This window comes from Enoplosus armatus, chromosome 3 (genome assembly GCF_043641665.1).
Source record: "Enoplosus armatus isolate fEnoArm2 chromosome 3, fEnoArm2.hap1, whole genome shotgun sequence".
In the NCBI taxonomy this organism is placed as follows: domain Eukaryota; kingdom Metazoa; phylum Chordata; class Actinopteri; order Centrarchiformes; family Enoplosidae; genus Enoplosus; species Enoplosus armatus.
The window spans coordinates 6456847-6481746 of record NC_092182.1 but is presented as its reverse complement, the minus strand read 5'-3'; the positions used below and the strand labels follow the sequence as shown (position 1 = coordinate 6481746).

The 24900-nt window shown below is 43.4% G+C and overlaps 3 protein-coding genes across 8 annotated transcripts; 2 read left to right on the top strand and 1 right to left on the bottom strand.

Annotated features, from left to right (window-relative positions):
- Nucleotides 1–761: 761 nt before the first annotated feature.
- pfkfb4a (6-phosphofructo-2-kinase/fructose-2,6-biphosphatase 4a) lies at nt 762–13757 on the top strand. Of its 6 annotated transcripts, none has more exons than XM_070903180.1 (14): nt 762–946; nt 5712–5828; nt 5955–6051; nt 6146–6212; nt 6300–6374; nt 6462–6518; nt 6604–6725; nt 7579–7786; nt 7882–8028; nt 8122–8226; nt 8976–9105; nt 9760–9822; nt 9946–10010; nt 12797–13757. In XM_070903180.1, the coding sequence occupies exons 1-14, from the start codon at nt 892–894 to the stop codon at nt 12854–12856; spliced, it is 1368 nt and encodes a 455-aa protein (XP_070759281.1). In that variant the 5' UTR covers nt 762–891; the 3' UTR covers nt 12857–13757. The 6 variants fall into 6 exon arrangements, with proteins under 6 accessions (XP_070759281.1, XP_070759284.1, XP_070759278.1 ...); XM_070903183.1 differs by lacking the exon at nt 12797–13757 and adding an exon at nt 10901–10960; XM_070903177.1 differs by lacking the exon at nt 762–946 and adding an exon at nt 4102–4446.
- An 829-nt stretch (nt 13758–14586) lies between these two features.
- arpc4l (actin related protein 2/3 complex, subunit 4, like) lies at nt 14587–17351 on the bottom strand. Its single transcript, XM_070903185.1, has 6 exons — nt 17271–17351; nt 16438–16556; nt 15922–16033; nt 15715–15810; nt 15257–15427; nt 14587–15124 (listed from the first exon to the last, which is right to left on the bottom strand). The coding sequence occupies exons 1-6, from the start codon at nt 17271–17273 to the stop codon at nt 15119–15121; spliced, it is 507 nt and encodes a 168-aa protein (XP_070759286.1). The 5' UTR covers nt 17274–17351; the 3' UTR covers nt 14587–15118.
- Nucleotides 17352–17884: 533 nt separating this feature from the next.
- tada3l (transcriptional adaptor 3 (NGG1 homolog, yeast)-like) lies at nt 17885–24667 on the top strand. The gene is made up of 9 exons (XM_070903184.1): nt 17885–17905; nt 18293–18540; nt 18671–18918; nt 19121–19226; nt 19368–19503; nt 19630–19733; nt 19934–20040; nt 23888–24079; nt 24176–24667. The coding sequence occupies exons 2-9, from the start codon at nt 18331–18333 to the stop codon at nt 24366–24368; spliced, it is 1296 nt and encodes a 431-aa protein (XP_070759285.1). The 5' UTR covers nt 17885–17905; nt 18293–18330; the 3' UTR covers nt 24369–24667.
- The last annotated feature ends 233 nt before the right edge of the window (nt 24668–24900 follow it).

Genomic DNA, 24900 nt, shown 5'->3' with positions numbered 1-24900 from the left:
CGAGTAATGGTGTGGGTGTGTCATAATAAAGGGATGCACAGTCATGCAATCAATTTGCATTTTAAAGCAATTACTTCGGATCCATTTGTAGAGATTTGCTCTCAATGTGACATTAAAGAGTCTCTGTTCTGTTTATTTGTGTCAAAAGAAATACTAAAGGTCTTGACCAATTTAACTTGGAGACGGTCAAACAGGAATGAATAGTTTTATAGGCACTGCAGAAAAACAAGTTCTGCTAGTTAGACTGTTCCTGGAAAACTTCTGAACTCTTCCGGTATGGACCGAAGCTTTGCACTGCAACAACCAACAGGGAATATGTGGCATCCTTGACATGATATGTGCTATTTTTGTATTATTATCCTATAAGATAGGTATAACAAACTAATATTACATAATATTCTAATATCCCCATTAAATATTATTGTCTGAGACTTCAATGTTGAATACTGGTGAATAAATATTATAGTACAGTAGTATAGAACTGTCTGTAGCAGATCTATGTCGTTTAGCTGCATGGCCGTATTTCCTAAAATGTATGTAGTATCCTAAATATAACCATCAGTGTCATGGGAAGCGGTATAACTCAAGCCCCGACAGGACCGATGAGGACGTTTCCCAGCTGTCAAAGGGTGGGTGGGTGTGTAGGTTGGTGGGTGGGGTGTGGGCGGGTGCAGGGGGGCAGGTAGGCTGCTACCTCTCTCCATCCAGTTCTGAAGAAAGCCTTCCATCCGGCCTGAGTGTCCCGCACACACGCAGTGGGTGTGTGTACAGTGAGCATCAGTGTACCGACCGCTCAGCAGGCTGCTGTGGGACTCACGTACACACACACACACACACACACACACACACACACACCACCAGCCGCCGCCGCGCTCCATCAGACAGACGCCCATGATGAGAGGCTGCTCCAGCAGACCCAAGCTCACGCAGAACCAGGACCGAGCGGGTAAGAGACGTCGCTTTGAGGGCTTTAGTAGAGCCGTGCATGCAGGACTTTACACTGGTTACCCGGGTGACAGAGAGCGCCGAGCAGCCTTTCGAGACGTAAACAACGCTGTCACCGAGACCTTTACCCTACATAACAAGTCCGGGCGACAATCTGAGCTTTTATTCTGGTAACAGCCTCATCTGTAACCGCAGCAGCTGTGCGTTAACGGAGGATGAAGAGCCAGGCGGATGTTGGCGAAATGTCTAAAAAGAACAATGTAATGTTCTCGTGTCGGCTGAAGCTGACCTCCCAGGTTTCTCGCCAGTTTGTTTTCAGGCTGTTGTTGTTTTCATCTTGCATTCACTGATCATGCTGGACATGCCGTTGCAGAGGTTAATGCTTTGCGTTGTGGTTGTTTATGTTGTTGCTCACACTGGGCTGCTGCGATGCCATGCACAACATGTATGTGTTATAAAGGCTGGCTGTTGTCTGGTGAGCTGTAGCTTTCTCTCAGCGCGGTGGCCGTTGGTTTACTGCCGAGTGTAATGTTCACATACTATACTGGGAGATGACTTGTCCGGTACAGTGCAGGCTAAAAAGGCTGTTAGCTGCAATCAGAGTCTGGAAGCTGCTATGGGGAGGAGGAGGAGGAGGAGGAGGAGGAGCACGCAGATCTGTTTCCTGTTCATGTCCCAGTGTACAGCATGCAAGACACCTCATTTACCCTCTCTGAAAACTATGCGACACATTTCACACGCTGCACAAATGAATGACTGCCGGCTGCCTGTTTCCATGCAGGCCACCCAGGCTTTGTGCAGATAAGATAAGCGACTTTAAACAGGCCACCAAATAGCACATGTTGCCTGAGCAACCTTTACAGTATGTGCCACAGTTTGCATGGGGTTTTCAAAAACTCTGCACTGCAGTGTGTTTATATTACCCAGCTGAAAAGGGCTAAAAATACATCCCCTAGCATGAGTTAGTGTGCCATTTATTTGTGGACGTGATGAACCTGATATAAATGATATAGTCTACTAGCAGTCAGGGAATTTGAGAGAGAGCGTAGGAGCTATTTAATTAGAAATCCTCCATCTCACCATATTTAGGTCACAGGCCCTGTTACTCCACCACCTAGGCTGACTCTGAAGCTTAATATAATCAGTGCATCAGATAGTTCACGAGGACCACATAAACAGATAGGCCGACTAACCTGAAAATGTACAGTGACTTATCACTATATTAGGCACACCTGCGCAGCGAAATCCAACACAACACCTCTGCAAAGAGTCCCGTATTCGTAAATCTTATAATGCTGCTTTTTTTGTTGACATTTATGTTAGTGTGGTGCGTATTTATCTCTATGGTAATTTCTTAGGCCATTGTGATGGTGGAATGAGCTCTGTTCACCTGAGATGGACAGAATATTAGAAACACCTTTCTGCACATTCTCTGACCCCCACCCCCCCAAACAAAATCTGAGCATTATAAACCTTACATCTATAAAATATGGAATTGGTTGCAGGGCTGTTAAGTTAAGAGTTAAGTTGCATTACAGGTGTTTCTTCTACACTGGAAGTTTAAAGCCTGGGTCAACAGGCTTACAGAGAAAGGGGGAGAGTAACGCTGCCACCTCGTGGACATTGTAAGAAAATGTGAACAAGTCAAAGTCAATTTGTGTAATGTTGATCAGAAAGTACGGAGAGATGGAGCAGACAGAATTATTGTCACAACAGGCCTTTTTTCAAACATTTTCACTGGTCTTTGGAGGAAAAGCATGGGTGCTACTAATAACATTAACAATGGCTCTGTTTTGTTCAAGTGTCCCAGTGAGCCATGACAGTGTGACAGTGAGCCAGCATGCACAAACACCAGGACCCTGAAACTGAAGCAGCTAAATGGAGTTCAGCCATCACTAATGTTATTATTTACACGTGTGCTTTTCCTGCTGCAAACAGAGTTGTTTCATAAGAGCACAAATGACCAAAAGCCATTTTCCATATTTAGAAACAACTCACACATTAGTACTTTAAATGCTCTGAAGACTAAAAAACAACGGTGCGATTTAGATGACTAAAGCACCTCAGTCTTATGAGGCCTACATATAATGCTGTAGGATAACAAGGGCCTTCCCAGTCTGGACTGACTCCCATACTAATGATTTGAACCCAAATGGGCTGCTCTAGCCTTTTTGAAGTGACAATAACACTGGCTGGTTACCTCTACCTTACATTTTGTAAACATATGAAATAGGCAAACTTAGCCCAGGGTCAAGTCTTAAGCAACCGGTGAAGCAAACCATTGTGCTACGATAAGGCTAAACATAACCCTGAGGTATTCTGAACTTTCCCTATCAGTAATCTCTCTCTGCTGCATGTCCTGTAGAAAGACGAAAACTAAATGGTTTTATGTGTCATGCTAAAACCGGTTGTGGAGTCTCCAAATCAAACAATATATATATATACAGTGACTTCTGTCTATTTATGTTACTCCATGAGCTGACAAGGAGCCACTAAAATGGCAGAAACGTGTTTCAGACACCCTATGCCTCTATCCATTCGCCATAAACAACATCTGTGTCGTAACTTCATTACATTGATGCAGTAATCTTGTAAAATCCAATATTGCCACATAAAGGAGTTTTGGTTTTATATATATATAGATATCTATATATATATCTATATATATATAGGTATATATAATATTTGGCCAGAGGCATGACTCCAACTCAACTAATTGAACAAGTACTTCTTTAAATGTAGACACATGCAGACAAGTCAGTCTCCTGGCATATACAGGTTGGCAACTAGACAATATTCTTAGTATTTCACTCCACCCAAACAGACCCATTTACCCGCCACAAGCTCACGATTTCATAGACTCTTCTTAACAGCAGACATTTGACTTGGTATAGTTGGGAAAGTTTAACTAATAGCTTCAACATGGCTCAGTTCCATCATTAGTGTTAATGGTTACAACTAGCATAACTCCTTAAGCATCTAGCACAACTTTAATAAATCCAGGAATATTGACACACCTGCCATGTTATAGCTGCAGCTCCGTGGTCAAACTATCGTGTTGTTGTTGAGGCTTCACGCTCTAAAAACGTCCCCGCTGCCGAAGGCATTGTGTTTTGTGGCGGAGCATTGCTCGTGTCACTTACGGTTAAGCAGAAGATGTGCTGCGCCTCTGCTGCGGTCATTACGGCGGACCGTCGGTTTGCACTGTGGCCAGACCGGAGCACGTGACAGCAGCACAGAGAGGGAGAGAGAGAGAGACACCGGGCGGCACGGGCTATCTCCATCACCGCAGAGCAGCGCGGATGAAACACCGGTCACCTTCAGAGCAGCATCACGGGAAAAGGCCCCGTGTTCCCGCCGCGGCTGCCTCCACCTCGCCGCAAGACGGAATGGAGGACAAAACACCGTCAAATCCGCGGGAACTCACCCAGAACCCGCTCAAGAAGATCTGGATGCCGTGTAAAAATGGCCTTCCTGAGAAACACATTTCTCAAAGAAAGGGTGCGTATGGCAACGTGGCAACACTTGTTAGCATCTGTATGTTCAGACATTTCACCCGTTAGTTTAACGAGGATCCGCGGATATTTCTCATTTATTTCGTCGAGGTTTGTTGTTCGCATTTGCGAGCACGCAGCAGCCGCGGTAACTATAATAATTAACGCTAATCCGCTCCCCTGCATTCAGCGTTAACCTTATATCTCAGTGTGTTTTGGTTTGCTAGCTAACGGTACAACGCTTAAATCGCCGGTTATAAGCGCGTGCAGCACAGTTCGCAGAGTTCACGAGTCTTGCTGCTGCTGCCGCTGCCGCCATCTGGTCCACACGGTTATGTAAGGATTCGCTGGATGTTCACGCAGATGAAGCGTGCATCCAGGAGAAAGGACTGGCACTGGGGATGTCCATCTCATTGTCCCTGTGTGTGCCAAGTCAAGCACTAGCTGCTGGTAAACAGGGATTGTGTCCCTGCAGTCATGTGAGTGATTTGCCCGGTGGATGTGCTGCTGCATTTGTATCTGCGCTCACATTGGCCACTTGTGTGTGTGGCCTGTGTCTCCTCACTGTGGCCTGACTGAGGGAGTTTTTTTTGAATCAATAGACTTAAAAATGCCGATGAAATCGTGAGCTTGTGGCGGGTAAGTGGGTCTGTTTGGGTGGAGTGAAATACTAAGAATAAGTTAGTTGGCAGCACCAGAGCTGTTAGGAAGAGACTGCTGTGCCCTCCTGATAGCTTGAGTCTTCTTCCCCCTGCTTTTACAGACAGGCCATGTCAAAACATGGACATTATCTTACAATAAAATGCATATGGTGAGGTAGCACCCATAAAAACTAACATGCACTCTGACCCAGTCATCTGTGCATACACACTGCGAGTGAGTGTGGAAACTAGCTGTTAACTCTCCAGATGTCTTGAGCAGTTACAGTGCAGTGTTTCACAACTCCTCAGACGCGGCCTGCTGCCACCGTGACCTCTGCTCCTCGCTGGCAACACTCTCAGACTGATGTGACTTTGTCTTCATGGCAGATAACACACACACGCACACACTGATAAGGACAATCTAGTGTTAATATTAAATCTTTATATCTTTATTTTATTATGTAATATGTATGACAGTATAAGGGCAGATTTTGAAAGAGATGGAGGCCTATTTGCAGCTAAACCAATATGCTTTTACTGAGGCTGAAATCAGTTTCACATCGTCCATGTGCATTATGTGTGATGAGCACATGACCGAAGCTTTCTCTCCCCTCTCCCTCTTTCATTCCAGTATGTATGACCAACTGCCCCACCCTGATTGTGACCGTGGGCCTCCCTGCCAGGGGGAAGACCTATATCTCCAAGAAGCTGACCCGCTATCTCAACTGGATCGGAGTGCCCACCAGAGGTACGTCTCCATCAGAGTCTAGTAAACAATGATGGAACGGGAGGATAAAGGGAATTGATTCAGGATGTGCATCGCAAGTTTAGAGAATGATAATCTCAAGTGTCCATGCCTCCATCTTCAATGTAGAGTTCAATGTCGGGCAGTACAGGAGAGAGTTTGTGAAGATCTACAAGTCCTTTGAGTTCTTCCGTCCAGATAACGAGGAGGGGCTAAAGATCAGACGGTAAGAGTGGCAGCTGGCCTTGGACTGTCTTAACAATTGAATTAACCAGCAACCATGTGACATTAATGGCCGAGGTCATCTGTGATCTTTTCAGACAATGTGCGTCAGCAGCGTTGAACGATGTACGGCAGTATCTCGCTGAAGAAGGAGGCCAAGTTGCGGTAGGTCAAATGTTAGCTGCTGTCTTGGTTTAGATGTTTCAGATAGAAACAGAGCTCATCCATTTTTGTTCTGTCTGTGTTAAACAGGTCTTTGATGCAACAAACACCACTAGAGAAAGGAGGGAAACCATCATCCAGTTTGCAGAGCAGAATGGCTTCAAGGTAACTTGTTGGGTCACAGGTCTGGGAGTTGATGTTCACACTGAGCTTGACTTGTTCCTCCTCCTCCTCCTCTTCTTCTTCTCTCAGGTGTTCTTTGTGGAGTCTGTGTGTGAAGACCCAGATGTCATACAGGAGAACATAGTGGTGAGTTTGTCTCTTTATGTTATCTCGAGAGAAAATTAACCTCTGTCCACGCTTTACTCACTCCTTTGCTGTTTCTCTGTCTTAGCAAGTGAAGCTGGGTAGCCCTGACTACACCAACTGTAACACAGAAGAAGCAGTGGAAGACTTCATGAAGAGGATCAAGTGTTATGAAAACTCCTACGAGACGCTGGACGAAGTCCTGGACAGGTGAGGCGAAAGCTGGTGTGGAGAGTGTGTTAGTAACCATTTTCTCATGCTAAACAGCTATTTTTAATTTTGAAAAGCAGAAGCTAACAAAACACGTGACGAGTGAGGGAAAATTGTTTTTGAAATTACAGTTTATTTCACTTTATATTACAGTGTATTTCAGTGTGATAAACAGTTTTTGCAGATATATCAAGTCAGAAACATTTCCTAAAGTTGTTGTGACAGTAATTATGTAATAGTGTTTCCCACACATAGGCGATGTGGTAGATTAAGACCTGCCCAGGTAGATGAAATCTGAATACCATTTTTTATATACCAGAATTTAAGCGTCTGGTCAAAGTGTTTGAGCCCTCACGTGTATGTTAGTCAGTCTGTTGTGTCACTCCTGTATAAACCAGCATAGGCTGCAGTTGTTCAGAATTTTGTGTACCATTACACCCCTAGTATTAGATGCCATGTCGCATCTAATGTGTTAATGTTACATTGCACATCGAATTTTAACTTATGAGGGTAGTTGGACTATAGGTAGTTAACCAGTAAATTCTCAACCTGTGGGAAACACTGTGTTGGATAGTCCTCTGCATCCGTGCTCATTTGGTTTTCAAGTAAGATCAGGAGAAAGCATTTTCCTTTTGCCTAATATGAAATGCAGCAGCAAACAGACTTTTTGCTTATTCAATTAATCTGACAGAAGACAGATTTTTAGCTTTTGTGTTTTTAGCTTCTGTTGTTGCTGAAAGAATAAATGATATAATAGCCATATGCAGTGATACTTTACATTCCTAAACAACTAATTATGCCGGGGTTCTCAAACCTGTTGAGAAGGATTCATGTGTCTGTGGTCTCCTCTCAGGGACCTCTCCTACATTAAAATCATGGACGTGGGTCAGCGGTACCTGGTCAACAGGGTGTTGGACCACATCCAGAGCCGGATTGTCTACTACCTCATGAACATTCACATCACGCCGCGCTCCATCTACCTGTGCCGCCATGGTGAGAGCGAGCTCAATGTCAATGGTCGAATCGGAGGAGACTCAGGCCTCACACCCAGAGGCAAGGAGGTATGGCAGACTTCTTCAACAAGAGGCATGTCTTCAGAGCAGCCTGACCAGATGAATTGGTAAAAAATCAAACTTGTTTTTTCTTCTCCACGCAGTTTGCGAAGAAGCTGAGCCAGTTCATCCAGACACAGGGCATCAGCGACCTGAAGGTGTGGACCAGTCAGATGAAGAGGACCATCCAGACAGCCGAGGCTCTCAGTGTGCCCTATGAACAGTGGAAGGTCCTGAACGAGATTGATGCAGTGAGTACCACGTTCTTGACCGCCAAGCACAATTGCTTGCTGACATGTGTGCGGTGTTAACGGAGTGAAATCTGTGTGTGACGTCATTTTTAGGGCAGTTGTGAGGAGATGATGTATGAGGAGATCCAGGAGCACTATCCTCTGGAGTTTGCTCTGAGGGACCAGGACAAATACCGCTATCGGTACCCCAAAGGAGAGGTCAGTGGGTAAAATGTACCCTTCAACTTAACTGTCAGTGTGTTTTTCTATGGTAGCATGCTTGTAGACAGTCTGTCTGTTGAATTTTGGAATTTCCCAAAGCTGAGTCGGCTCTTCTTTGTGAATATACCGTAAGGACACACACACTCTCCCTCATAGAAACGCACAATTAAACTGCATCCAGATGGCTGCTGGCCACTTAGTCTGCTGCTAATGAGCCTCGGCTTGGACGAGCAGCCTCTCAGACAGATTTGGCTAAACACCAGATCACAGTAAACAAAGACGTGTGTGTGTGTGCGCCAAAAAATGTGGGGTCGGGTCGTTTACTGTGGGTCTGAATGCCCGCTGGTCTGTTCTCACCTTAAGTCCATCCCATTACCTCTCCATTAATCTAACACAGGAAGATGGATATGGGCATTAGCGGGCTGCCCAGGCAGACAGTGCTGATGTGGAGAATCTTGTTAAAGCTGGTGTTGGTCTAGACGGCCTGTATGGATTTTTCCACCTGCTGAAATGTCAATCCGTTTATCTGAGATTCATTATTCAGCAGAATGTGTGTAGAAAATTGATTGTATGGACGTTCATTTACAGATTTAGATTTACTGCAAATGTAAAGGTGTCAGGCTGCGCTGTCTTAATGATGATCTCAGAATATCTGCAACAGGGGAAAACAAATTCTGTCTTAAATTAAATCATGCTTCGTTTTCCGTCTCTCTGATTTGCCTCTTCTTGTGTCTTCTCCGACTCAGTCCTATGAGGACCTGGTGCAGCGGTTGGAGCCGGTCATCATGGAGCTGGAGCGGCAAGAGAACGTGCTGGTCATCTGTCACCAGGCCGTCATGCGCTGCCTGTTGGCCTATTTCCTGGACAAGACAGCAGGTCAGTCCTTAAACAGAACCTCAAGCAGCCTGTGGGACCTAAAGCAAGGGGTTCTTCAGCACACATACAGAGACAACAAACATAAGCACAGATGTGTTTAGTTGACTTCTTATGAACTTGTTGAACAGCACTGTGGGGAAGACACTAAATAAAAAAAAATTACAGATCACATATAAGATTATCTCAAAGGTTCATTTTTTTCTATTAGTCATGCAGTTAAGTTTTCACTGTAATAAAGTATTTTTGCGTCATTTTGAATAAGATACTGGACTAAATGTTTTGTAATGTTCAGTGTACAGCTGTGACATACTTTCATAGCGCCCAGATTCAGAAGTGTGTTTCACTGCTGGCTGACTGACCTGATTTCCATGTTGTACACCAGGTAGCAAAAATGAATTTAAAAATAGTAATTCCATTTCTTTTTCCTTCATTGCTTGTTTTTTTGTTTTCAAAATACTACATGTATTATATAGCATATCTCAAGACAAGGGATGGTATCATGAGGACTTTGATACCTGATATAGATACTCTCATCAGTTCTTTTTTTATTACTTAAACAAAATATATTTTTAAGATGATTGTTATCGTAGGACTTGGAGTTCCTTGTTTGTTCAGGTAGTTTCATGAACTGTTGGTGCCTTTCTTTTCACACAGAAGAGCTGCCGTACCTGAAGTGCCCGCTGCACACCGTGCTGAAGCTAACGCCGGTGGCCTACGGTAGGACTGGTCTCCTGTTAGTTTATAATGCACATAATAAATCTATTTCTAATGAATACTAATAAAAAAAACACTCCTCTGCCAATTGAACTAATGAAACAAAACTTCTGTCTACATGCTCAGGCTGTAAGGTGGAGTCCATCAGCTTAAATGTGGACGCAGTCAACACACACAGAGAAAGACCAGAGGTGGGTATAACAACATGCAACCACACACACACACACACACACACACACGCAGTGAGCACACACGCAGCACAACTGACCCACTTTTTGTAAAGTAAGCTGGTTCATGAACAGGTTGGTCCCATGGCCTCAGGTGCTCAACATCATGGTGTCACATGTGACGTTATACCTCAGCGTTCAAGCCCGATGCAGATTCCTCTGTCAGCCTGTTGTTCTGATGGCCATGTTTTCATAATCAGTGATAAGGAAGCAGTAGTGAGCTCAGAGCAGGTTTCTGTGTTATGTTATCAGATCATAACAGCAATGACTAATGCTTCTGTTGCGTTCTACATTTTCGCCCTCACACCCTTTAGAATAAAAGAAATGAGTGGATTATGTTGACAGGGTTTGGTGCTGAAAAGCACTGATAGAAGTCGTCACACAATGATAGTTCTCAGTGAAACATACCTGCCATAACGCTAATGTTGGCTTTGGCTGCAGGTTTATAAATACAAAGTATTATAACAATGAAAATATGTGCTGTTTATGAGTAATGTGATATGATGTAAGGCTTAGAAAACCAATACAATCCTAGTTTATTCAAGCATACATGTGAAGTTTGGGATTTACCCATGAAGCCTATTTTTATGGTTTTGTGAGAAATCGTCTGGATTTCCTAAGAAACAATAATTGGATAAGCATAAGAAAAGCTTGCATGCAGTGGTTTAATTTCTTCTTGACTTGCACTGCTAACACATCGCTGACGAAGACACTGGTGACAAAGCCAGAAAAGACACCTATGAACTTAATACGTCTCTCCGAGTCTTCGTCCATTGTGTGTGCAGTGGATTTCATCTCTCCCATGTGTTTTGATCCCTCCCCCTCTTTGTGTGTGTGTGTTTTTTGTCAAACAGAACGTAGAAGTGTCGCGGATGTCTCAGGAGGCTTTGCTAACAGTGCCAGCTCACCAATGAGGCAGTAACCCCCCTCACCCCACCCCCCCAACCCCATCCTCCTTTTACCTCTCTTTACGCACACTATCCCCTTCAGACGCACACTGTACCTGCCAAACTCAGCAGCCTCTAGTCTCTCTTCTCCACCTTCCTTTTGATCGAATCACTCTTCACTGTTTTTTATCTTCTCTTCTTCCTCCACTTATATTTTAAGACGTGACGATGATGATGATGATGATGGTGGTAATTGACTGGAATCCAGTTTCTAATTTTGATTATTAATCCGATGACACGGATCTTGTGTCGTGCACGTTCTCCCATTTTTGGAGAATGAATGAAAAGCCGATGAAGGTTGTTTTTTTTGTTTTTTCAACTGATGGTGTAATTCCAACTGTGAAGCAATGAATCTCCAGCACCTTTTTTTTTAGTTGAAGCAGTGATTACATGTAGTTTGTTTTCTCATTGATCTTGTTTGTTGAACTGATTTAACAATGTTAACTTTTAGCAGTGTCTTATCACTTTATATTTCTGTTGGTAGAAGTCAGGACACTCATCTTAGTTTTACAGCATGGCACAGCACAAAACAAGGTTGTGCCTTTTTATATTTTGCACATAAAAATCAACTTTGTTTCCTTATTAAAAGTTCTCTTTTACAGTTTGTCTCAGCCAGTTTTAGGATGTCTAACACTGTCTAATGATGACGATCCTGGAAGTACAGACATACTTTGTTTTATTGTTTTTGTTTTGTTTTTTCAACAATGTGAAGGCTCTTGCAGTATATTCATATCACTGATCAGAATTAAGAGGAAGATAGTTCTGTTTAATGTTTCTAAATAAACTCCACTCAACCATTTCCTGTATCCTTACTACACTCTTCTTGTGCTTCATTTTACAAAGTTTGACTTGAAAGCTGTTTCCTCCTTTTTATTATATGAAAGTTAGGATCTTGGCTTAAAGATAAAATACGTCTTGTCTACTGAGCTGGATATTTCTTACTCGGACTACTTGGAGATCAAAAGAGGCCGACTACTTCCTTCCCTTTCTTACTATCTGCAGATCAGATGTTCGATGCTGTGCCCTTCCTGCGTACTCTGCTGTGCAAACTGAAGACTCGCATTTCCCTTTTCATTCACATGCAAAGGCTCCACTGGGGCGCATAAGAAAGTGCTGCCATTCATTGGCCTGAACAAAACTCTCTCTCTCTCTCTCTCTCTCTCTCTCTCTCTCTCTCTCTCTCTCTCTCTCTCTCTCTCTCTCTCTCTCTCTCTCTCTCTCTCTCTCTCTCTCTCTCTCTCTCTCTCTCTCTCTCTCTCTCTCTCTCTCTCTCTCGCACACACGCAAAAAAAAATAAAAGCTATTGCAATGTCCAACAAAGGCCTGCTGCCATGTACATGATGTGATCAAAATAAACCCATCATGAAAACACGCTGAAGCCATGAGAGAAACAACAGATGCTGCTGTCTCTTTATGTTGATGGCAGCGTCTGTCGGCTATGAAATAGATCTGGTAATCTGCACTTTCAGGAGTTTTCAAAGGAACCTGAAGCCCCCAGCACAGTTTTGAAGAGGCCAAATCATCTGTGGCCAAACTGTAGGTGCATCATTAAAAAAAAAAAAAATACAAACAGTTATAATATGGCAAACTGTCTTGGAAACCATGACATCTGTCGTGTGTAGTCAAAAAGGTTATCACAAGTGCAAAAAACATCAGGGATATACAATCTGATATTGTGTGTTTGATGTGTGGTGAGTAAATCACAGTTGCAAAGCTTTGTTTTCTCGACTCCCTCTAAATGTGTTTATACACATGCAGTATTTATTGAAAAGGCTCCTGACACTGATGCGTTCCTCTTTCCAGAATGTGAACATCCATCGTACAAATGAAGACGCCCTGCAAACCGTCCCCCCTCACCTCTGACAGACTGCTGCAGTTGGACCTCTCGCTCTCTCTGACGGACTCTTGTGGTTTATTTCACTTTTCCAGTCTGCGCAGACCTGCTCACAGTGGTGACCGTCTGGGTGACGTGCCTCCTCCTTCTGCCAACACCTCTGCCACACACACACACACACACACCTCTCTCTGTAACACTTACGTCTGTCTTCTTTAAGGTATTTGAAGGAGCTCCACCTGAATGCACGACGTGTTCGAGCCTCAGTGTTTGTATTTGAAAGCTACACGGTGTGGTACAGCCGGTCCAGATGATTTATCAAAGTGTTGTCTTGCACAGAGGGGATTTAAACACCCACAGCAGATCCCCGTCTATTTGTCACTATCTTCAGTCTGATTAGTGTGCTGATGTTGTGTAGCAGTAGGACTAACACTCCACGTTTAAGTAATAACCACGTGGTTTCATCAAATGATCATGTGAATTTCTGCTACATATTTGACATGTTACTGTATTGTGCAATCATTGTTTAATGTGAAGGTGTCTTCTGTGATGTGCAATTTCAAGGTTACAAACCTACTTGGACAACAAAACTAAAAAAGCTATTTTGAGGTGATTCAATGAATGAATGAATGGATGGGTCATATAGTTTTCTATGTTGAAAACACTGATGGGTAAAATTAAATCATGGCTTTCTTCTGCTGATGGTTTCTACACGCAGACCATCAATCAAATTCAAACAAGTTCTTTAAGACACATCTGAGCGTACAAGGTCATGGATATTCAAAAATACAATATTAGCTGAAAGCTGATTGGTGTTGATGTGGGTCATGACTTCAAAATGTACGTCCCAACTCCACTATAATAAAGATGTGTTATTTTCATAAAGCAACCTGTCATGTGATTGCTCAATAAAGACCACACCAATGATTATTTTGTCTTTCTCAACAGATCGATTCATTTTTTGACATGTCACAAAATAGTGAAAAAAATGGCCAACACATTTCCTCAGATCTCAGTTGACATGTTCAACCGTCTTGTTTGCAGCAGAAGGGGCCGGCTGATGGAAGTTTGATGGAGACCACAGCATTCAGGGTTTGGATGAGACTTCTTTTTCTGTCTGTCCGCCTGCAGGTTTCCCCAAACATGAGGGACTGGTGTGATCAGAATCAAATAGGTGGAAATATATGATCAAGAGCAACGAGCATCCAGGAGATAACTTGTAACTGATAACTAATCTATCCTCTATCGTGCCATTTTCATAATTTGACATTAGGCCATAAAGTTTGTCCTCTGAATTCCCAAAGCGGCTGATTTGTTGTAGGAGTTCAATAAAAAAAACAACCATCATTACTTAAGTGCACTTGAACAAGGCAGGTTACCTCCAGCAGTACAAGCCTTGTGTAGCAGGGGTGTGTAACTATAGGGAGGAGTGCATGTCCAGCAGATACTCCTGAGGAGATAAAAGTGAAGCATTAAATCAGATATTTTGTAAAGTGTCACTTTCTTCTGTGATTAAGTTGTAAATGTGAATACTGTGCGACAAAAAGTGGTTCACACATGTCTGCAGTCTGTACAGTCTGTGTTACTTCCCCTTCCTCCCAGCTGAAATAACACTAACTGTACTGTGGCTGAAGTGCTGACTAAAATCAACTTCCTCAGAAGTTGCAGAACAAATCCATTTATAGGTACAGCAGCAACACAAACGCTCACCATGAATGGCACACAATGATTGACAGTATTTGAATAGGCACACCAAAGGTATAAACAACAGGGTTTTATTATCTTTCATTATTTTCATACATGGGTTTTGGTGGCTTCTTTACAGACAAGCTTTTGCTCCATGTCCGTGATTAAATGCCACACAGACTACCTTCCTCAAACGCCGGTTTTCCTGAACAGAGACAAATTTGAAACAACCGTGACAGAACGCACAGACTCACATACAGAAAATACAAAAAAACCTGGCCGTTTTATTTGCAACAACGCGTTCTCGGTGCCCCTGTACCCATGGCTATCAACTTGGTTAATACTTTAAGGACCCGCCTTTGCTTGGGGATTTGTTCTAAGTGGCTGAAAATGAAACTGGTAAATATTTCATTATATACAGTCATTGATATCCATGATTACAGGGAAATATTCAAGACGGGTGCAAAGGATGTCATTGCCAGACTGGTCATGTTCCTCTTATCTCCTTGCTGATTGGCTGTTTACTCCTTTAGTTCTCCACTCTTGTGCTGATTGGTCCTTGGAGCGTTTGCCCAGCTTGTGTGGGACCATGGACAACACTGTCATCAGAACTGTGAAGAGGATAATTATTTTCCATGTAAGCATTTCTGTCGTTCACAATACAGAACATGTGTACACAATTACAGCTACGAGTCTGACTGTTACATGCAGAAAAACAACACGTCAACATGCAGATTTCTTACGTTCTTGAGGAATTCCTCAGCGACGATACGGGCCCTGGCGTTAACAGACAGTTTCATCTCGCTGATCTCCTTGTCGATCTCCTCCATGAAGTGGATGACGAAGTCCACCAGCTTGTGTTTGTACATCTGCTCCGTGTGGAAGTTGGTAATCAAGAAGCTAATATCATATCCCTGAAATCGCAGTGCAAGAGAGGAAATGGAAAAGAAGTGAGTCAGAGATCAAATATCACTCGTGCAACTGCATTCACGGAATGTATGTTATATTATATTTAAGTATTTTATGTTTGTATAAAGTTTCTAGAACATCTGAGCATGAAGAGCCGTGTGATGTTTGCCACTTAAAAAGTTCACACTGCTCCTCTATTCTACCTGTCATACTGTTACTGCATATCGATTCCTCTTTTGTCACTCACTTTCTTATATATATGAATAATCCAGACTACCACTCTGTCTCTTACCTCTACTGGTTTCCTCCTCAGAATGAAGAAGTTCTCTGCTCTCATCATCATGAAGCGCATGAACTTGTGGCAGAGGATCTTCTCAATCTCATCAGCCTGCAGTGAACAATACCAGATGTTTGTTTTTTAATGCATTTTAGACTGTGAAAGAAAGTAGGGTAATGTGAACAGCTCATAACAGTCAAAATCCTGCTGTTTTTAAATCACCTGTTTGACAGCAATGCTGACTCTGACAGAGTTGATGGATCCCTCGATGAGAACCTTCTCCTTGTCATTACGGCTAATCACCACGGGCTGAAGCAGCAGCTCCTTGCTGCTCCTGTAACCACAGCACGAGCCATCCATTAAAAATAAAAGCAGGCCTGCTCAGTTTTAAGCCATTGTGTTTTCTAGATACTGAAAGGCATTGTTGTGCATGGGTCTACGTTGAACCATAGAAGTTATAGTGACTTGTTGAAAAACTCTTAATCCTCACACTGTATTGGGAAGACACCTGCAAACAGGCTGCAGCAAGTCCCAGCTGGCCAACTTAACAGCCTTGCCCATGCTTGTGTCATTTTTCCCTCCCTTTATTTTCTTATGCGTTTGCACAAGTCCACACTTGTGTGACAGCTGCAGATGATCTGCAAGCAGCTTGAGGGCAGGAGAAACAGGAGGCAGCAAGGGGGGGGGGGGGGGGGGGCCGTGAGCCTGCTAACTCCAAACACAAGGAACTGAACATACCTGACCTCCACCTCTGGCTTGTTGTGACGTTCCACCACCTGAGAGGAGAAGTTCTCCAGACAGAGGGCTGCCTGCAGGGTGGCCCTCACAGCGTTTAAGTAGGGGCGCAAAGTCGCTGTCTGGGGGAGAAATGGAATAAAATCAGCGTTTGGGGTGGGTCCCACTGCAGAGAAGATCCTGTTGGATGATGCATTTGTTATTCAGATCAGGGTACATGGGCAAGCTGAACCTCCCAGTCTAGTGAGGGTGACTCAACCAGCAGGGTCAGCTTTTAAGGTCAGGAACCAGAATGAGCTGTTTGCGGGGAAGCACTGTGTACTGCTTCAGTTACAGCCCACTTTAAACTTTGAAGATAAAACCATTAACAGTCATTTTAGAGAGAGAAAAAAAACACATGATGCTAACCAGTATTAACCTGGTGCAAGTTATATGTATGTAGATATGAGGGGCCCTTCTTAAAACATGAATGATTTTGCTTGTATTAACGTTAGCAGATGGGACGCTTTAATGTGACCGAGATAGCAGCACATCCAGATTATTTACGTCCATCTACATCACTCTGCCTATGCCGAAGATATCCACCGTCTATTGACAGTCATAATAACGAGGAGAAAACGGGGCCGAGAGGCAAAGACAGCTCAGCTCAATCACTTCAGTTTCTGCAAAACGTATCAAGGATGCCCGTCCTCTCATTTCACTGCAGCCAACCAGAGACCCCGTCTATGAGAAACAGGGAGCTAGCTAGCTAATCTCGCCTTGAATGTAGCCATAGTTAGCGGAGGTAAATGGCTAATTAATTAACTATAAAGGTACATTTAGAGCAAGAGACTTACCATTTTTGTGCTGTAAAAGACGGAAGTTGCTCAGCCACGCCTGGTACTCCTCTTCCGTAAATCCTACATCGTCGAGTGCAGATAGGGTGCGCTAGTTTTTTACTTGTCTCTTCGTTTGATGAAGCGGATTTCTCCACACACCAGAAATGTTGCTGTTAACGCTCATCACTCCGCCCGGGTGGAGTATGTTTCCTGTAAAACGAACATACCCTACGATGCGTCTATTCCGCTCTGTGAACAGGATACATTTTGGTTCAGGGGTCATTTTGACCTTTTGTAACCTGTATTGAATAAAATATGTAAAATAATAACGTCATAACATATATATGACTTAGTTAAATGGCTAAATTACGGGTTTAGCGGTTATCTATTTTTTATGCACCTTGACACGATATGGTTTGTTCCGATGATACCATTGTAGAATTAGGTTAATGGATTAATAACTCCTCGTGTTTGTTTTGATGGATATTAGGATTTGAAAATGCTCCTTCAATTTTTGTAACGTTTTGTAATTTTAATTATGTTCTTGAAATGTTATTTGGTCGAAAATAGGCCATAATTTCATTTGACTGTATTTCTCACCCCCCCCTCCAATCACAATTGGGCTTTTCCATCATGGGCGCCATTCACTGACGGTAAATATCGTTGCTCTTAAACATTCAAAGATAAATATCTGTGCTTTAGGTTTGTACCATTCAACTCTTGTAACTTTAATACGCTTTCATGCAAAACGTTTGTGTGCAAAATCACGAAATCACAGCGACCGTCATTAAAATTTACGAGTAATTCGGGCAGTTCTGGGCCTCGCGAGCTTGCTTTCTATGATGCCGACCTGCGTATACGTGTGTACGTGTATTTGGGTGCGTGCGTGATTGGGTGTGTGTTTAATGCGTGTATGTGATGGAGAGACGCAGACAAACATAAAAAAAAAAGATTAAGAACAACAGCTGGGCGTCACCATGTGTGAGTCTCATTTTCTTTTATTGTCCACACTGTCCATCTGTCCACTGTCCCTGTATCAGTTTATCCAGACACTGCCAGGTCTCTGTCACACAGCATCATGAGTGAGTTGAAGGACTGCCCCCCGCTGAAATACTACGACTTCAAGCCCGTCGAGCATGTGAAGGTATGTCCCCGCTACACTGCTGTGCTCGGCCGCTCAGAGGACGATGGCATCGGCATTGAGGAGCTGGACACCCTGCAGCTGGAGCTGGAGACGCTCCTGTCCTCAGCCAGCCGCCGCCTCCGAGCCCTGGAGGAGCAGAGACAGGTAGGAGAAAGATGTGATTCCTCCCCCCTTCATTAAACGTGTTTATGTGCTATCTGGTTTTCATCCCAAGTCAGTTGTCGTTGACTGTGAATCCCAAAAACACATAATTCCAAAAATGCCACTGTCTCAGATCCTCACAGACTGGCAGGACAAGAAGGGAGATAAGCGCTTTCTGAAGCTGGGAAAAGACCCCGACCCTGCTGCCTCCTCTCGCCACAAACCAAAGAAGCAGAAGTTGGACGGCAAAGGCGGTCACGGGCCAGGTCCAGGCCCTGGCAGACCCAAATCCAAAAATCTGCAGCCTAAAGTCCAAGAGTATGAATTTACAGACGAGCCACAAGACATTCCCCGCACTCCTAAAAATGATGCACCCAACAGGTCAGCAAAAACAGCTCTTCACAATATCTCTTAGTTCTGTTGTATTTGCTTTGCCTCAGTGTTTTTCCTCTTTGCTCCTTTATTCGGCATTAAGTGTAGCTAGTCTCACACAGGTGTGCTGTAGTAAGAATGAAGGTAATATAAATGAGTTTTGTTCTGGCAAGGTATCTTTGTATTTCAAATGTTTTTCTTTTTATTTCAGATTTTGGGCATCAGTTGAGCCATATTGTGCTGACATCACGAATGAAGAGATACGATTGCTAGAAGAGCTTCTGAAACCCCCAGAGGATGAAGCTGAATATTTCAAAGTATGATATTTAAAAAGCCTGTTGCTGTTGTACCTAATTTCACTGAAATACGGCCAACATTCTGGGTGTTTTTACTGTGTTAAGTGAAATGTGTCACTTTAAATGTGTGCTGAGCTTTGGTACTGTCTGTGTTGACTGTAGATTCCAGCACTGGGGAAACACTACTCTCAGCGGTGGGCTCAGGAAGATCTGCTGGAGGAGCAGAGGGAAGGGGCACGAGCCAACGACAAGAAAAAGAGCCTCATGGGGGGGCCGCTGTCTGAGCTGGATGCAAAAGGTGAGGGGAGCCTACAGCCTGCGCCTTAATTGACTGCACATGGGCTTGTTTGCCCTTGGCATTACGGTAGTTACTGCACAAGCTTATATCCACCTTAATACCCGTGTTCACGTCCAACTGCTCTAGATGTGGACTCCTTGTTGAAAAAGTCAGAGTCTCAACATGAATCTCCAGAAGACGGATGTCCCTTCGGTCCTCTCACGCAGCGTCTGCTCCAGGCCCTTGTTGAGGTCAGTATGTTGAAGACCTTTGAAGCATTTTGTGATCAAGCATGTGCACTGATAAAACATCCCATAATGCATAGTGGCTTTTGAAAATACAAATGACTGAGATATGTTGTCCAAAATATTATATATATATATATATATATATATATATATATATATAAATATTGTGAAAACACTGAAACATGACACTTGTTTTCTTCCAGGAGAACATTATATCCCCCATGGAGGATTCTCCTATACCTGACATTTCAGGGAAGGATGCTAATGATGGTGCTGGGACTTCTCCTCGAAGCCAAGGAAAAGCCTTTAGGTATTTGTGCCACAAATATACAAGATATCAAAAGATCAGACCTCCACACTGGGTAACTGGGCATGTTGGCAGCCATTTTATACACAAGTTACATTCTCACACTGTCTGACGCAGGATAATAAACACATGCTCAACCTGTGTTTGACCCATTCATACCAGACTACTGTCAATTCAATTCAATTCAATTTTATTTATATAGCGCCAAATCACAACAAAGTCATCTCATGACACTTTACAAAATAGAGCAGGTCTAGACCGACTCTTTATAATGTTATTACAGAGACCCAACAGTTCCCACCATGAGCAAGACCTTTGGCGACAGTGGCAAGGGAAAACTTCCTTTTAAGAGGCAGAAACCTTGAGCAGAACCAGACTCTAGGTGGGCGGTCATCTGCTTTGACCGGTTGGGTTTTAGAGAGAGAGAGAGAGAGAGAGAGAGAGAGAGAGAGAGAGAGAGAGAGAGAGAGAGAGAGAGAGAGAGAGAGAGAGAGAGAGAGAGAGAGAGAGAGAGAGAGAGAGAGAGAGAGAGAGAGAGAGAGAGAGAGAGAGAGAGAGACAGACAGACAGACAGACAGACAGACAGACAGACAGACAGACAGACAGACAGACAGACAGACAGACAGACAGACAGACAGACAGACAGACAGACAGACAGACAGACAGACAGACAGAGATGTATGGCAGCACTAACAGTAGAAATAGCTGTAATATTAGCTGAGATTAATAATAGCAGCTTTAATAGTAACAGAACTACGACTAAACATAATAACTGTAGTGATGAGAGTCAGGCAGGCCCATGGCGGCAGCACCCAGGCGTACCAGGACCACGATCCACAGCGACCTACGAGTCGACAAAGCACAAAGAAACTCCGGGGAAGACATAAAGTTAGTAACATGCATTGGACTGTGATGAATGTGCAAAGATGAAGAGGGAGAGGAGGGAAGCTCAGTGCATCATGGGAAGTCCCCCGGCAGTGTAGGCCTATAGCAGCATAACTAGGGGGCTGGTCCAGGCAGGCCTGAGCCAGCCCTTAACTATAAGCGTTATCAAAAAGCAAAGTTTTAAGCCTACTCTTAAAAGTAGAGAGTGTGTCTGCCTCCCGGACCCAAACTGGGAGCTGATTCCACAGGAGAGGAGCTTGATAGCTGAAGGCTCTGGCTCCTGTTCTGTTTTTGGAGACTCTAGGAACCACAAGCAACCCTGCATTCTGGGAGCGGAGTGCTCTAGTGGGGTAATAAGGTACTATGAGCTCTTTAAGATATGATGGTGCCTGACCAGTAAGAGCTTTGTAGGTGAGGAGAAGGATTTTAAACTCTATTCTAGATTTTACAGGGAGCCAGTGCAGAGAAGCTAATACAGGAGAAATATGATCTCTTTTCCTGGTTCCTGTCAGTACACGTGCTGCAGCATTCTGGATCAGCTGGAGAGTCCTCAGGGACTTATTGGGACAGCCTGATAATAAGGAATTGCAATAATCCAGCCTAGACGTGACAAATGCATGGACTAATTTTTCTGCATCTGTTTGAGACAGGATCTTCCTGATTTTTGCAATATTACGTAGGTGAAAAAAGGCAGTCCGTGAAGTTTGTTTTACGTGGGAGTTAAAGGACATGTCCTGATCAAAGACAACTCCGAGATTCCTCACGGTGGCGCTGGAGGCCAGGGCAATGCCATCTAGGGTAACAATATCCTTAGATATTGTATTTCTGAGGTGCAATAACTTCTGTCTTGTCTGAGTTCAACATCAGATAATTACAGGTCATCCAGGTCTTTATGTCCTTAAGGCATGCTTGGAGGTTGGCTAACTGATGAGGTTCTTCTGGCTTGATCGATAAATATAGCTGGGTATCATCTGCATAGCAATGAAAATGTATGGAGTGTTTTCTAATAATATCCCCTAAAGGAAGCATATATAAGGTGAATAGTATTGGTCCAAGCACAGAACCTTGTGGAACTCCATGACTGACTTTGGCGTACATGGAGGATTCATCGTTAACATGTACAAACTGAGATCGATCTGATAAATACGACTTAAACCAGCTTAGTGCGGTTCCTTTGATGCCAATTAAATGTTCCAGTCTCTGTAATAGGATATGATGGTCAATGGTGTCGAATGCAGCACTAAGATCTAACAAAACAAGTATAGAGACAAGTCCTTTGTCTGATGCAGTGAGAAGGTCATTTGTAACTTTCACCAGTGCCGTCTCTGTGCTATGATGAGCTCTGAAACCTGACTGAAAGTCCTCAAGCAACCTATTGTCATGTAGAAAGTCACACAGCTGGTTGGCGACTGCTTTCTCAAGGATCTTGGAGAGAAAGGGGAGGTTAGATATAGGTCTATAGTTGGCTAAAACCTCTGGATCAAGTGTGGTCTTTTTAAGAAGAGGTTTAATTACAGCAACTTTAAAGGACTGTGGTACGTAGCCTGTTAATAAAGACAGATTGATCATGTCTAGTAAAGAAGTGCTGACTAAAGGTAAAACCTCTTTGAGCAGCCAGGTTGGGATGGGGTCTAAGAGACAAGTTGATGGCTTAGATGAAGAGATAGTTTTAGTAATTTGGTGAAGGTCAATGGGAGAAAAGCAATCTAAATATACATCAGGTTTTACAGCTATTTCTGAGATTCCTGTGTTTGAAGGTAAGGTACCACCTGAAGACAGGAGGTGATCAATTCTGTCTCTAATAGTTAGAATTTTATAATTAAAGAAGCTCATGAAGTCATTACTGCTGAGGGTTATAGGAATACATGGCTCCATAGAGCTGTGACTCTCTGTCAGCCTGGCTACAGTGCTGAAGAGAAACCTGGGGTTGTTCTTGTTCTCTTCTATTAATGTTGAGTAATAGGCTGCTCTGGCTTTACAGAGGGCCTTCCTATAAGTTCTAAGACTATCTTGCCAAATTAAACGTGATTCCTCTAGTTTGGTGGAGCGCCATTTCCTTTCAAGTTTCTGCACTGTTTGCTTTAATTTGCGGGTTTGGGTGTTATACCATGGAGCCGACTTTCTTTGTTTTATTATCTTCTTTTTAAGAGGGGCAATAGAGTCAAGTGTCAATCGCATTGAGCCTGCAGCACTGTCAACAACATTGTCTATTTGAGAGGGACGAAGGTTAGCATAGGAGTCCTCAGTTGTATTGAGACACGGCATTGAATTTAATGCCGATGGAATCACTTCCTTAAATTTAGCTACAGCACTATCAGATAGATATCTGGTGTAGACTTTTTTGCCTAATGGCGTGTAGTCCAGTAATAGGAATTCAAAAGTTATTAAATAATGGTCCGATAACAAAGGATTCTGTGGAAAGACAGTTAGATGTTCAATTTCAAGTCCATATGTCAGAACCAGGTCGAGGGTGTGATTAAAACAGTGAGTGGGTTTCTGTACCCTCTGACAGAAGCCAATCGAATCCAATAAAGAGGTAAATGCAGTACCAAGGCTATCCTTATCAACATCCACATGAATATTAAAATCCCCTACGATAATGACTTTGTCTGTTTTAAGGACTAAACCTGATAAAAACTCTGAGAATTCAGATAAGAATTCAGAGTATGGACCTGGAGCGCGATAGACTATAACGAATAAGACTGGCTTCAGTGTTTTCCAGGTTGGGAGTGAGAGACTCATAACGAGGCTTTCAAATGAGTTATAATCTAGTTTAGGTCTAGAGTTCATCAACAGGCTTGAGTCAAAGATGGCTGCATGGGTTAATCCCAGGTCATTGTGAGCAACAAATACATTCACTAAACAGAGCAAACAAAATACGATAAGAATAAGGTTATTGTAGACATCATGTTGCCATCCTGAAGTTTTATATCTCATATCTTCTGTCTTTCTTCTCCCCCTCCAGTGTTCCCCACACACGTTCTCTGGAGGCTCGGATCAAAGAGGAGCTGGTGGCTCAGGGGCTGCTGGACTCTGAGGAGCGACCTGGACCAGGAGGAGACTCTGAGGACGAGGTCCTGGCAGAGCTGCAGAAAAGACAAGCAGAGCTCAAAGCCCTGAGTGCTCACAACAGAGCCCGCAAGCAGGAGCTGCTCCGGTGAGGACACGGGCCAGCAATGGATACATTACTGTACATCAAATAAAGTCTGACCCACGATCAGCTGTTAACTTTTTATTTGCTGCTGCCTCACAGGTTGGCGAAAGAGGAGATGCGCAAGCAAGAGCTGAGGCAGAGAGTCAGGGTGTCGGATAACGAAGTCATGGAGGGATTTCGAAGAATCATGGCAGCCCGGCAGAAGAAACGCACTCCAACCAAGAAGGAGAAGGACCAGGCCTGGAAAGCACTGAAGGAGAGGGAGAGCATCCTCAAGTTACTGGACGGATAGAGGAACAGTTTGTCTGGTTTTTATCCAGAAAAAATGTTGGAGGAAGCATCTTTTCCCCACAGGTTGACACAGATGAGAACAGCAGTGGCAGCTGTTTCTATGATGATGTATGATACAGTTCACTGCAGGACTGCGTGATTTGAGTAGAGACATTTCTGTAGTAGTTTTTATTTCATGTACAGCAGCGCTCAGTGGATCAGTAACATTTAGTATGCATCAGAGACTTTTTTTTTGGTCAGTTGAATTTTTATTTTGTTTACCATTGTAATGTCATGAAAACAACACACATGAATGTTTGAATAAATCAGTACCACATGAAGAGTTTTTGTATTGTGTGACATGCACAATTCAAAGGAGACACGTCATTAAAGTGTGTACGGTAGTCTTTTGAGTCCTCCTGGAAACAATCTGGTTACCAGCATCAGAAACAGAAGACCATTCTTTATTAAAAGGTGGCTATGCAGTAAACTGAGCCAAATGTCTGAGGTAAGCTGAGCCAGAGGTTAAACTTGCTCTGCATTTATATTTGTTC